This window comes from Colossoma macropomum, unplaced genomic scaffold, assembly GCF_904425465.1.
Source record: "Colossoma macropomum unplaced genomic scaffold, Colossoma_macropomum, whole genome shotgun sequence".
Classification (NCBI taxonomy): domain Eukaryota; kingdom Metazoa; phylum Chordata; class Actinopteri; order Characiformes; family Serrasalmidae; genus Colossoma; species Colossoma macropomum.
The window spans coordinates 22387144-22400331 of NW_023494802.1; the positions used below are offsets into that span (position 1 = coordinate 22387144).

Consider the following 13188-nt stretch of genomic DNA (forward strand, 5'->3'; position numbering starts at 1 on the left):
CAAGACTATATCTACTTAATGAAACACATCAGCAATATATCTACTTAACGTAAGTAATGTATCAACAAAACATCTACGTAATATAAGTAACATCAACAAAAAATCTACTTAATGTAAGTAATTTATCAACAAAACATCTTAATGTAAGAAATGTCAACAAAACATCTACTTAATGTAAGTAACATAACATATCTACGTAATGTCAATACATTAATTAGAAATAACTGCTGTCCATCTACAAACTGTAATAAAATAATCACTTGAATGTTCATGTTCTTCATTACCGCAAATTTACATATGTTGTTGATATGTTATTGATAGCCTTTTGAGAGTTTATTGATCATCTACAAAGGACCACTCCAAATAAAGTGTTACCCCTTATGGGTAGCTTTAACATGAAGGGAAAGGGGAAAAGAAGGCCCTTGAAGACACACACCTGTATTCTGTGATTAAAATTAAGCGTTTTCATATGTTCTGAAAATAATCTTTATTAATTGATGGGCAGGGGTGTAAAGAGAACTGAAAATCCCTACTCAAGTACAAGTACTGTTACTGTAGTGATAATTTACTCAAGTACAAGTAAAAGTATTAGTAAATAAAATTACCCAAGAGTAAATAAGTACTTTGTTGAAAAACTACTTAAGTACTGACTTACTTAGTTACTTTTTTGTATTTCCACTGTCACAACCTTAGAATATTTCTGAGCTGACTCAGCTACGTCACTGGAAATAATCTGTAGAGAAAAACACTCTGAGAGCTGAGACTGATCACAGTCTACTCTGCTAGTGCATATTTACACACCTTTCTGTGAACTGTGTAAGGAACAAGTTTTACATTAAACTGCATGTATTTCATGGTTAGATGATAATATAAGACTTCCTAGTTAGTTTTCACTAAAGTATTTCAAAATCCCTGAAAGGCTATGCAGAGGCTGTTACTGTTTAATTAACTTTATTTAAGAGAAAAAAAAAAAAACTGAGACAAAATTATGATTAGATTGCTTAATTAATAATGTAATGTTAGTAAGAGTCCTGCTGCCCATCAGCTCCCTGGACTCTAGCTTACGTTAATAGGAGTGAACCTCTACAGACAGTAAACACATTCACAGCCTTCAAACTGTATTTTTTCACTGATATCTGTTCAGAACTCTACCGTTAAAATCAGCAGCAACGTCAGCAATTTACCCAGGTTTGATTTTTACTGTAATATATTTCACTAGTAATCATGCTGATCACTTCATTGAATCAGAGATTATTACTGTATTTCACAGTTAAACAGCTGCACAGCCTCTCACACTTAGACAAACACCAAGGCAGAGAGAGAGAGAGAGAGAGAGAGAGAGAGAGAGAGAGAGAGAGAGAGAGAGAGAGAGACGGAGAGAGGAGGGAAGAAAAAGGAGACAGAGAGAGAGAGAAGAAGAAGAAGGAGAGAGAAACACAAACACATACTAACACCCCACTAACACTCACTAACACTTCACAGGCTCAGAACCAGAACACACTAGGACACCTGATTAGAGTGAACCAAATTACAAAACAGCTTAAACAGAATTATCTCATGTATTGGGAAACTAAGTCAAACTCACAGAGTAAAATGCAGTGTTATTTGGCCCTAAAACGTCAACACAGGGTACCTGATGACCTGAGCACACTGACTGACCCTAAACTGAGGTCCACCTTGACAAAATACAGACTCAGTCAGCACCACCTGGCCTTAGAGATGGGCAGACACAGGAAGTCTTGGCTACCCAAGGATCAAAGGCTGTGCCAGCAGAATAAGCCTGAGACTCACTTTCTGACTGAATGCACCAAATTTACTCAGATTAGAACAGAATTCTTTAGTAAAATCACCAAAACATGTCCTGTATTTGAGAATCTTCCCCTTACAGAGAAGTTGCTGTACGTTCTACACTGTAAACCCGAACAGTACTACTAACTTATAAACTTTATTGGTGTAGAAATCAAAACATGTTATTTAGTTAACCCAACATTAAAGTTTTGTATTATCTTAACTTATCATTACGTTTTAATTTGATATGAGTATATATTTATGAGTAAACATTGTCACCTACATTATAATTTATGAGTAAACAAAGACACGCAACGTCTGACGTCATCAACGTGCCTTGTGCCCCGGATTTACCATTCCCAAATGGCCAAGATGGCTGGACGTTAGCTGGGAGAAGAGTTTTGGAGCAAAACGGGTAAGTAGTTGTTAATGTTGTGAAGAAAACGGTTTGGGGGTCTTTATTTTTCAAACTAGGATTCGCGCCTGTATCAGTATCTGACGCCAGCTTGGAAAAATTACGTTAACGTTAAGCTAACGCATCATTATTCAAATAACAACAGGCTAATAGCAACAGGCTTTACCGGTCAGTCGTCAAAAAGATTCAGCAAAGTTTTAGCTACTTTCTAAAGTCTTGTATTCCTTCTTATATGCATTTTGGTGTCGAAGGTAAAATGCTTTTGATTTTTTTTTTACCGTTAACATTTACTAGTCTGTTGACAGCCAAGGTAACATTACTGCAGGGCTGATAAATTTAGCTGGTTAAGCTGGGAAGGTAGTTAGTGTTAGTTTTTAGTTAGCGTTAGCATCGTTTATAATTAACTGCTAATTCTTGAGCGTGTCTGAATGTTTGGTAAAATACAAAAAAGGCGCGATTTTTAAGTCTAGCTTGCTACACGACAAGGGTCGAGAATTTCACATCTGTTCGAACACCGAGTCAGTTGCTCATTACGTAGTTATTATATCCTGTCCTTGTTTGTGCACTTAAACGTGAACATTATCCCTCTGTTTCTTTCTTTCTTTCTTTTTTTTTTTATAGTTTTTGTTACTGTGTGTGCGCCTCTTGGACTACACAAAGCGCTGCTGAATGTTAATACAGCATGTGAAATTAGTTTGGTTAGTTCAGTTTTGCATTTAAAAATTACAAGCATCAAATTTTGGAAATTAATTAACTGAGATCATTGGAATTGTTATTAATTGTTTAAAATTTCTTTTTTTGCAGGGACATATTGACATCTACCAACAATTTCCTTCAACAGCAATCTAAGGTAAGTTTTGCGAAAAGCTTAGCCAATCTTTCCTTGCACAAATTTGATGGGACAGTGCAACACTTCTGAAAGTTAAGCCTGCTTATATGAACACTATTGTAATTAACAGTTTTTTTGTGCAGTGCTAATGCTGAACTCACTGCCCATTTTTTAAAAGAGTGTTAGATTTTCAGGGTGCAGGTCATTCAGTGGGGTGGAAGTGCAAGTTGTGTTCCGTGTCCTTAGATGGTAGGGCAAAATTATTTATGCACTATCGTTTGCAGCACAGTCATTATTCAAGAATTAGCCCTCTGCCGTGTCTCTATGACGAGTGTATTTGTACTTTTCAGTCATTTAATGCATTGAAAGCTCATTTGTCACGGTCTCGTAAGGATGCAGCCAAATCAGATAGAGAAGTAGATGCACATGCAATGTTTTCATGCTGCATGTGTACCTGTAAGCAGCCCTTTTCTGAAACAACACTGTTTAATCATTTCGAGAAGTCATTTACGAAAACATGAGATGGTAACATGCCCATTCAAAAACTGTAATTACCGCACAAATGTGTATTCCTCATTTAATGCACATAAAAGTAGAAAACATGTGGGTAGTTCAGACTATGATGATAATGTCGTCTCAGTAGAGAATCATGGTGCTCCAGTAACATCTTCTGCTGACTGTGATGATGAAGGACCTGCTCAGTGTTAGAGCTCATCTTTCTTTGACCTTTCTGAGGTTGAGAGTCAATGTGATACTGATAATTTGAAAGCCCAGTTGCGCCATAATTTAGCATCATTATTTTTAAAGATGCAAACTGTCCTTCACGTATCCAACATGGCAACTCAGGAAATAGTAGAACATTTGACTCAAATATTTGCCTTGTCCCAACCCCTCGTCAAGAAGACTATTAGAGATGTCTTACAGAGTCATGACATTGCTGCTACTGAAGCATCTCTTGATCAGATAGTCAGTGCTGTTATGGACAGTAATATTTTTGCCAGTGCAACAGTTAAAGGTGAAGACTTCTCTTCAACCAAGAGACGAAAAACTTATATTGAGAAAAATTTCCCTGTAGTAAAGCCTGTACAGTATGTGCTAGAGCCAGGGCACACAGTAGTACACGTTTCCATTCTTGAGATGATCCAGGAAGTGTTCAGACAAACAGACATTCTTGACAAAATTAAAGAAACAAAGACAGCACTTGAAGGCCATTATGTAAGCCACCAAGATGGGTCATATTTTAAAGATAATAAACTGTTGTCGTCAGAAGAGCTAAAGCTACCTCTCCTTTTGTACACTGATGATCTTGAAATAGCAAACCCACTTGGCACATCAAGAAAAATCCACAAGCTAAGTGCAGTGTACTGGGTATTTGCTGATCTTCCTAGTAAATACAGATCAGCCTTGCATGTGATTCAGCTAGCAGCATTGTGTAAAGTTTCTGACATTCAGAAATTTGGTTATGAAAGAGCACTTGGTCCTCTGTTAAAAGACATCAGTACTCTTGAACAAGATGGTGTGTTCATTGAGTCCATTGGTAAGGCAGTTCGGGGCACTGTCATGTGTGTGGTGTCTGACAATCTTGCAGCTCATGCTTTGGCAGGCTTTACAAAGTCTTTCAGAGCCAAATATTTTTGCAGATTCTGCACAGCTACTCAAGACCAAATTCAGTCTTACGAAGTAGGAGGTGGGGAATTTAGTCTGAGGACAAAAGCCAGCCATGACTGTGACGTGCAAGCTGTGATGCATGGGGAGAATCAGGATCAGTGTGGTGTTCAAGGAGATTGTGTTCTTAACCAGAGTTTAGAATATTTTCATACAATCACTGGTTTCCCACCTGATGTCCTGCATGATCTTTTTGAGGGCATTGTGCCCGTAGAGCTTGCCCTGTGTATTGGAGAGATGATCCGTTGCAAATACTTTACTCTTGAGTATTTAAACAAAAGAATTGTGTCATTTCCATACCAGCACACAGACAAGGTTGACAAACCAAAGCCTATCCCGAAAACATTTGCTGCAAAGAACACAATCGGCGGCAATGGTCATGAAAATGCTACATTGCTTAGACTGCTCCCTTTGATTATTGGTGATAAAATTCCAGAGGGAGATGGAGCATGGACAGTACTCATGGATTTGAAAGTGGTAGTTGAGTTGGGGCTGTCCTCGACATTTACAGAAGAAACTATCCAGTATTTGCAGACGAAAATACAGGACCATAGACAAGTGCTGCATTTCACACTCCGCCCTAAGCATCACTACATTGAACATTATCCAGATCTCATACGCAGTTTTGGGCCACTTGTCCACCTGTGGACAATGAGATTTGAGGGCAAACATCGCTTTTTCAAGCGTGTTGTTCAGGACACACAAAACTTTAAGAATGTGCTAAACACATTAGCAAACAGACATCAGTACATGGTGGCATACCATCTCAGTGCCCCATCATTCTTTAAACCACACCAGCAGACATCTAATGTCTCCTCTGTAATGGTGTCAGTGTTTCCTGATGTCGCTAGGGCATACATTGCTCACAAAACAGACAGCAACATGATTTACAACACATCAAGTGTCAACATTGATGGAACAGATTATGATGTAGGAATGTTTGTGTCCGTGGGACAGGTGGGAGAACTGCCTCAGTTCTGCAAAATTGAACAGATTCTTCTTGTTAATAACGAGGTTGTTCTTCTTAGCCGTGAACACAAATCACAATACATTGAACATCTGCAATCCTCTGAACTTTCTCCAGGGAATTTGATGGTTCATACCATATCGGAGCTCAATGACACATTACCTCTCTCTGCTTACAACACACAAGGAAGGCTTCTCATAACACCAAAACGATACATATTACTCCACTGAAGAGTGTTACATTTTACAACATGTATTCTTGTTGGTATTTTACATGACTGATGGAGGATAATGCCCCTTTGAAGAGACACTACTATACTACTACTGTAGACCATTTTCTTATAGCCCAGAAACATATATGCACTTCTTTTTGACAATGCACTTCACCCAGAAAGCTGTTGTAGTTACAAATGCTTTGGTATTCACATTTTTTATTTATATTGCAAACAAGAGAAACAAGCATTTGTAATTGCAAGATCTTCTTGGGAGAAGTGGAGCATTTTCAGAAAGAAATGCAGAGGTGCCAAGATTTTTGCCCATGATTGTAAAAATGTTTTGAAACAAACTGCATATCTTTTTTTGTGTGTTAAAACAGAACACTGGTATTGAAATGGCTGCTCCCCAGAAAATTGTGCTACGTGTATATATTGCAACAGATATGGCCTTGAAGCTCACTCTAAATGAGCGCCCAAAGTCAGTGAAAGAGCTGAAGAGCATAATGCAAGAGAAGTTCAAGCCAAGACTGGATAGTGACTTCAGCCTTCAGTATGAGGACCCCGACTTTGATGGACAACTTAGCTTACTTGTGGACATTGAGGAATTGCCGGAGAAGGGCACGTTGAAAGTAGTGAGATCAGAAAGTGATGACCCTTCAACAGCAAGTTCTGATACAGACATACTTCCGCATGTACCTTTAACACAGCGTCAGAAGAATTGGCCTGATTCTTTTCCTGTGCCAACATTTTCTTTTGAAGTGGAACATGTACTTGAAGAAGGAGACAGTGTTTTTGACAGGCCTGGAAAGACACTGAAATTGACACGATCCCAAAAGCACAACATCCTGGAAAAAATGGCTGAAACAATGCACAGTTTCAAACCTTACCCAAATGACAGCGAAGTGGGTAAGGCAGCTGAAGCTCTTATTGCTGCACATCCGTGCCTTAGAGAGCTTGGAAGTGACACTGGATGGTATGGATGGAAAGTCAGTTTGAAGTTCAAGATGGGGAATTATCGTTCAAAGCTGGCCAGATCTGGGTGTGCAGAGGTGTCCGTCAATGTCGGCAGGAGGAGCAAAAACAACCCTGAGAGTGATCACCCCCATTCCAATATTAAAAGAGCCAGACGTTCTGAGGTTAACTTCCTTCCCAACTTTCCCAGAGGAGAAAGCCAGGCTACTCTCGAAGAGATGAGACTACAAATCATACAAGAAGTTGAAAAGGCTGAGAGAAACCAGTTATTGATTGGAAAACTCATGCAGACCACCTTTGCTCTTTGTCGACAAGATATTGTTAAGGGAGATTTACTAGTGAGGGACTTTTTGATGAGCTGGCCCGCCCTGCGAATGGAGTCACAGGTAATGACTATTCTCTTAGTCTGCCCATCCTGAAACATTTGTTACAAAATCCCACCCAAACTCCATATTCTTACATGTCCTAATGTGTGTGTTTTAACATGTGATAATGTTTATAGCGGTGTAGAACACAGGAACTTTCACTTTCACTATAGCTCATTTAATTTGTCAATTAGCAAGCCAACAAGATGCTTGAAACCAGTATTTTGCAGACACATGTATTTTTGTGTCTGCAGGTGTTTGCAGAGTTCCACCGCATAACAAATGTGAACTTGCGCAAACAGTTCTACACAGAGCTCGACTGACACACATCACGACTGATTGCCTTGTTCAGGCAGAAGGCGTTGCGGACAGGCAAGACAGCAGAGGCGCTTCGAGAGATCCTTGGGACTTATGATTGCCAGGTATGTTTAAGATTAACTTTGCCAACAGCACAACATTGATCATATTTTGTGTAGACATTTCAGAGTATTGCAGCACAAAACTAAAGGAGTAAACTGACTAGAGTACATCAAACAAAGGTGCAGAGTTAAATTAAGGTTGAGGTTAATTAAGGCTAAGGACAACTTCAGTTGATGCAGTAGATTCAAATGTTCCAAGACTTGGCCAGGCACTGAAAACTCTCCACTATAAATATCAAATTTGCTTATCATCCTGTTATTACATAGAGCCATCTCAAAATAGCCATACTTTTTTATTTGTATGGTTCTTTGTTTTCTTTATCAGTGCAAGTTGCAGACCATTATCAAATGAATGCATCTTTGTTGAAAGGAACCACATGGGACATACCAGAAGCTTGACTCAGACTGTTATATTTTATACAAACATATCACAGATGTTAATTGAATGTTTTATGCACATCTTTGAATCCTTGTTGGGTAGACCTAGCCTGCAATTAAGTGCTGGGATAGTGACTGGAATTATAGTCACTGTTGTGTTGTTACACTGTCTCTCACTGTTTGTCTCTAGGGGTCAACCCCACCAAACACAAGAGGTCAGAAACAAAAGTATTCAACCTTGTTTCTGGTTAAAGGATACATACAGTACGATACTTGTGTGTCTAAGACTTGTTAGTTAGTCAATTAAAAATGTTGGCAATTCCAGAAAGATGGATCTATGAATGGCTATGAATGCTTAACAAATACAACCGTCTTAAAATGTGTTAAGTTTAAAAAAAGAAATTCATGTATTAGTATGGAGCTGAACCACTATACTACCAAATTGAATTGGAGGAATAAAAGATTGATTTGTTGTATAGAAATTATATAGGTAAATCAGACTTATGCTTAAGAAAGTTTTTACTATAACTACTTAATTTGATTTGTCAATCAAGGTAGAAAATGATGTCAATGTAAGATGCAGTGTGTCCCTTCGTGCACTTCCTGTCTACCTGCGCGAGGATGACTCGGAGTTCTTCAAGACCTACAATGTAAGCAATGGGATGGGTAAATATAAATTAATACAGTGTATACATATCAGATACAATTTTTGTTTACTTTATAATTCTGTTAAGATTTGTGACTGGAGCAGTGACTTGTAACCTTCCTTCTGCAACTCTCCTTATAATTGGATTGCTTTTATTTTGCAGCAGGAAGAGGAGCCAGATGTCACTGACACTCCGGTTGCTCTCCTCACTACTGGTGTGGACTCCTTCAGCCCCGAGAGCATCTCTGTTGTACTTGAGGGGGAAATTGTTGTGAGTGACCTTCCCAGGTTGTCTGATGCATTCATGGTGTTGTTTGGCCTGATCTATGCATTCAATTTAGAATATCCAAAGAAACTCATCCACACATTCACCTTTATTCAGAAAATAGTGATGTGTCTGGATGAGGGTAAACCACTGAAACCAGGCCTGCTGAGTTTGAAAAATGACTTGATGAAAGACTGAACCAAGCAAGAAGCTTGAATGCCCAAGTGCATAAGTGGTCCATACATGTACACTGACAAACCTCTTTAATAGACACCTTCTTGTATCTACACTCTGTCAATTTCATCAGTTCCACTGATCATTTAATTGCACTTCAGTTCTACAGTAATGCACTTTAGTTTGTCTGTTTTTCTGCATTTTTGTTAGCCTACTTCTACCCTATAACATGGTGGTGGTGTTAGTGGGTTTTCTGTTGGTACATTTGGATCAGACACAGCAGTGAAGCTAAGATGTTCACTCAGTGTCCACTCTTGGACACATAAGATCCAAAGAGGTGTCAGTGAACACCAATCAGGCATAACATTATGACCACCTCCTTGTTTCTACGCTCATTGTCCATTTTATCCACTTACTATATAGGTGCACTTTGTAGTTCTACAGTTACAGACTGTAGTCCATCTGTTTCTCTGCATACTTTGTTAGCCCCCTTTTACCCTGTTCTTCAGTGGTCAGGACCCCCATGGACCCTTTACAGAGCTGGTACTATTTGGGTGGTGGATCATTCTCAGCACTGCAGTAACACTGACGTGGTGGTGGTGTGTTAGTGTGTGTTACGCTGGTACGAGTGGATCAGATACAGCAGTGCTGCTGGAGTTTTTAAACCCTGTGTCCACTCACTGTCCACACTGTTAGACACGCCTACCTTGTCAGTCCACCTTGTAGTTGTAAAGTCAGAGACAATAGCTCATCTGCTGCTGCACAGTTTGTGTTGGTCATCCTCTAGTCCTTCATCAGTGGTCACAGGACGCTGTTGGCTGGATGTTTCTGGTTGGTGGACTATTCTCAGTCCAGCAGTGACACTGAGGTGTTTAAAAACTCCAGCAGCACTGCTGTGTCTGATCCACTCAGACCAGCGCAACACACACTAACACACCACCACCACGTCAGTGTTACTGCAGTGCTGAGAATGATCCACCACCCAAATAGTACCTACTCTGTGAGGGTCCATGGGGGTCCTGACCACTGAAGAACAGGGTGAAAGGGGGCTAACAAAGTATGCAGAGAAACAGATGGACTACAGTCTGTAACTGTAGAACTACAAAGTGCACCTATACAGTAAGTGGAGCTGATAAAATGGACAAAGAGCGTAGAAACAAGGAGGTGGTCATAATGTTGTGCTGTATGTATTTCATGCTACGTAACAGTACATTTTAACAGTGCCCTAAAACAGTTTGCAACTGTTTAAAAATGCAACTGACTGAACAGTTATTGATTTAACTTTTTTGTTGTTAGATGTTATTTGATTGTTGTTATTTGATTGTTTGGTTTGTTGTCTAGATATTATTGTAGTGTTCTCACTTGATTGCAAATCTTACAGTTCAAAAACTGAATGTTCTTCTTACTAATTAATATTCTGCCAGCCATCATGTTCAGCCTGATGTCAGAAAAGACCGTTCACTGTGATGTTCAATAGTTGTTTATGCAGTTGGTGTTTCACACATTTGAATGCCATAAAGAACATCAATATATATTGTTTATATAATATAAATGTTAATATATTTATTTTCTTTAAGGTAGCTGTGTAAGTATAAATGATGCTCAGGGAGAGAAGTGCACTTTTGTGTTTTCAGTCTGTTGTTTAGTGTTTACTGTGAAATATTTAATTACAGAAGAAAAAACTTCAAGGTCTGATAACAGTTGGTAGTGCCTTTGGAATGGCAGACTGTTTTATATGTTTTATAACTTTAATAAATAACTTGTTACTTGGTATTAATTCATGTTTTTGTGAATTACTTGCTTAAAATTTGGTATCTTGAATGTAATTGGTTGAAATGATCTTGACTAGGATTCAAGCAGTGTTTGAGTATGACACACTTTAATCTTTTGAGTAGATTTTCCTATATAAAAATAAGCGGTGTACTATTATATGTTTTGGGTATTTGTTAAGTTGGGAGAACTTAATTTAATTATATAATGTTAAATAAAACTAATGTAGTGTGTAGAACTTAAAAATATTATAAATTGTAATTATTATATATGAGTTCAGAAAAAATAAAATGTATATAAAACAAATAGTTCAGTAAAAATATAATTTTCAATTACAGTAAAAATATAATTTTTAATTACACTTAAGTTAAAAGATTTATTACATGAACTTAAATTTTATTAGGTAATCGGTTACAACAAAAGTTTTGAGTACTCTGAACTTATTTGGTTTTACAGTGTAGGAGAACATAAAGAGTGCTGCACACTGGCAGCGCAATACGTTCACACCTGCCACACTCTGAGGGACAGTGAGTGACCACACCATGTCAGAGATGCATACATAAAAACACACACATTCTGCTTATTATTATTATTATTATTATTATTATTATTATTGTTTTGTTGGTGGTGGTGTTATTATTATTATTATTATACCTGTTATATCTGTTCTTGCTTTATATCTGTTATTGCTTTTTGTATATGTTGTACTTGGTTCTCAATCTCCCTACAAAAGCTTTGGCAATTCAAGTGTTAACATTTGTCAAGACAGTAAAGCAACACTGAACTGAATTGAATTGAATTGAGAGAGAGAGAGAAAGAGAGAGAGAGAGAGAGGGTGGGGAGGGATCAGATCAGGTCAGTCAACGACAGCGCGACAGAATCATAGTTTAAGAAGAACCTGTATTACACCAGATTTCTTGTCTCACAGCCGTTCACGACCGTTTATCTCCACAACAGCAGCTAAACTAGGCTGTATTTTAAATGGGTAAGCTGTGGGCGACTCTTGTTAACTAAAGCAGCTGACAGATACTTGTAATAAAACATACGCAGCAGATTTCAAGTTTAATATACAGAATCACTATAAAAGGAAGAAGAAAACCGTAAACACAGTACCTGTTTAGATCCAATCAGGCAGCTCAGCTAATGTTCCCTTAGGCTGGAGTCGAGATGTGAGGGCAGATCTCAGCAGGTTTCGAGTTTGGTCACTGATAAGAACGCTGTTTTCTTTACTTCATGTGAAAACGAATATAGATATAGATTTGGATGTGGTTTGTTCCTCATGTGTGCTGGTTAAGTTCTCTGTCCTTCTCCACTAAACTGGACATTTCTGTAGTGTTTTTCCTGTTGGAGCTGCTGTTTTTTGATTGGTGAATCTTTTAAATTTAACCGCGCTTTGTTATCATTGGTTTACGAGCTGATATGCTCATAATTTATTTCTACACTGTAAAATAACAAAATTAAAGTATTTCTTTAAAAATTAACTCGAAAGTACTATAATTTAATTCTACTCCAAAACGTACTGTTACAGTAAAACTGTACTCAATTACAGTAATGAGAGTAAATGTAATTCGTTACTTACACCTCTGTTGATGGGATTGGATGGTGGGAGTTTGGACGTTGAATGTTTTATTATGATTAATTTGTATGAAATTCATGTTGTAGCTGCCGTTATAAAATGTGACAGAAGTGCCACTGAAGTGGAGATACGGAATGCAGTGTCTTTAAACATGCACCTGGAAGAATGGGGGGTGTGTGATACAGTCAATAACCCCTTTAGGCACATGCTTATTATTTAGTCTTTAATTTAAAAGTAGTTCAGTAACTACAATGAATTATGACGTAACTGCAATGATTTGTTTGTAACTGAATTGTTTTATACATAAGGAGTCTGTGAGGTTAAAATGTTTGCCATTATTCTCTCTATTCTCTTTCTCTCTCTCTCTCTCTCTCTCTCTCTCTCTCTCTCTCTCTCTCTCTCTCTCTCTTCAAGTTGAAAATTGTTTTCTAAGTATCTACATGTCATTCATTCAGTTAAGTATATGCATTATTAAATTAAAGTAAATTAAAGAGCAAGTTACACATATTTTTTGCATATAACTGATTAAATATTTATTGAACAATGATTGCGCAAACTGTAGAATGTCAACACACAAGACTAAATTTCAATGTTTACAGGACGTCTAGAAGGTGACTTCTAAAAGACGTCCAAAAAAGAAGTCTTAAAAACTTTCATTCTGCACCCTCTGAGGACGTCATTTAGACAACCAGGTAAGACGTAATAAAGACATCTATTTAACATGTTTTGCTCACTGGGAGAGTAA

The 13188-nt window shown here is 37.9% G+C and overlaps 1 protein-coding gene across 1 annotated transcript; it reads left to right on the forward strand.

Moving 5' to 3' along the window:
* The first annotated feature begins 2140 nt into the window (after positions 1 to 2140).
* On the forward strand, positions 2141 to 9520 carry LOC118822786. The gene is made up of 6 exons (XM_036592063.1): positions 2141 to 2203; positions 3008 to 3053; positions 6259 to 7236; positions 7470 to 7637; positions 8567 to 8662; positions 8822 to 9520. Exons 3-4 carry the CDS (start codon positions 6274 to 6276, stop codon positions 7536 to 7538), a joined length of 1032 nt encoding a protein of 343 aa, XP_036447956.1. The 5' UTR covers positions 2141 to 2203; positions 3008 to 3053; positions 6259 to 6273; the 3' UTR covers positions 7539 to 7637; positions 8567 to 8662; positions 8822 to 9520.
* Positions 9521 to 13188: the final 3668 nt, after the last annotated feature.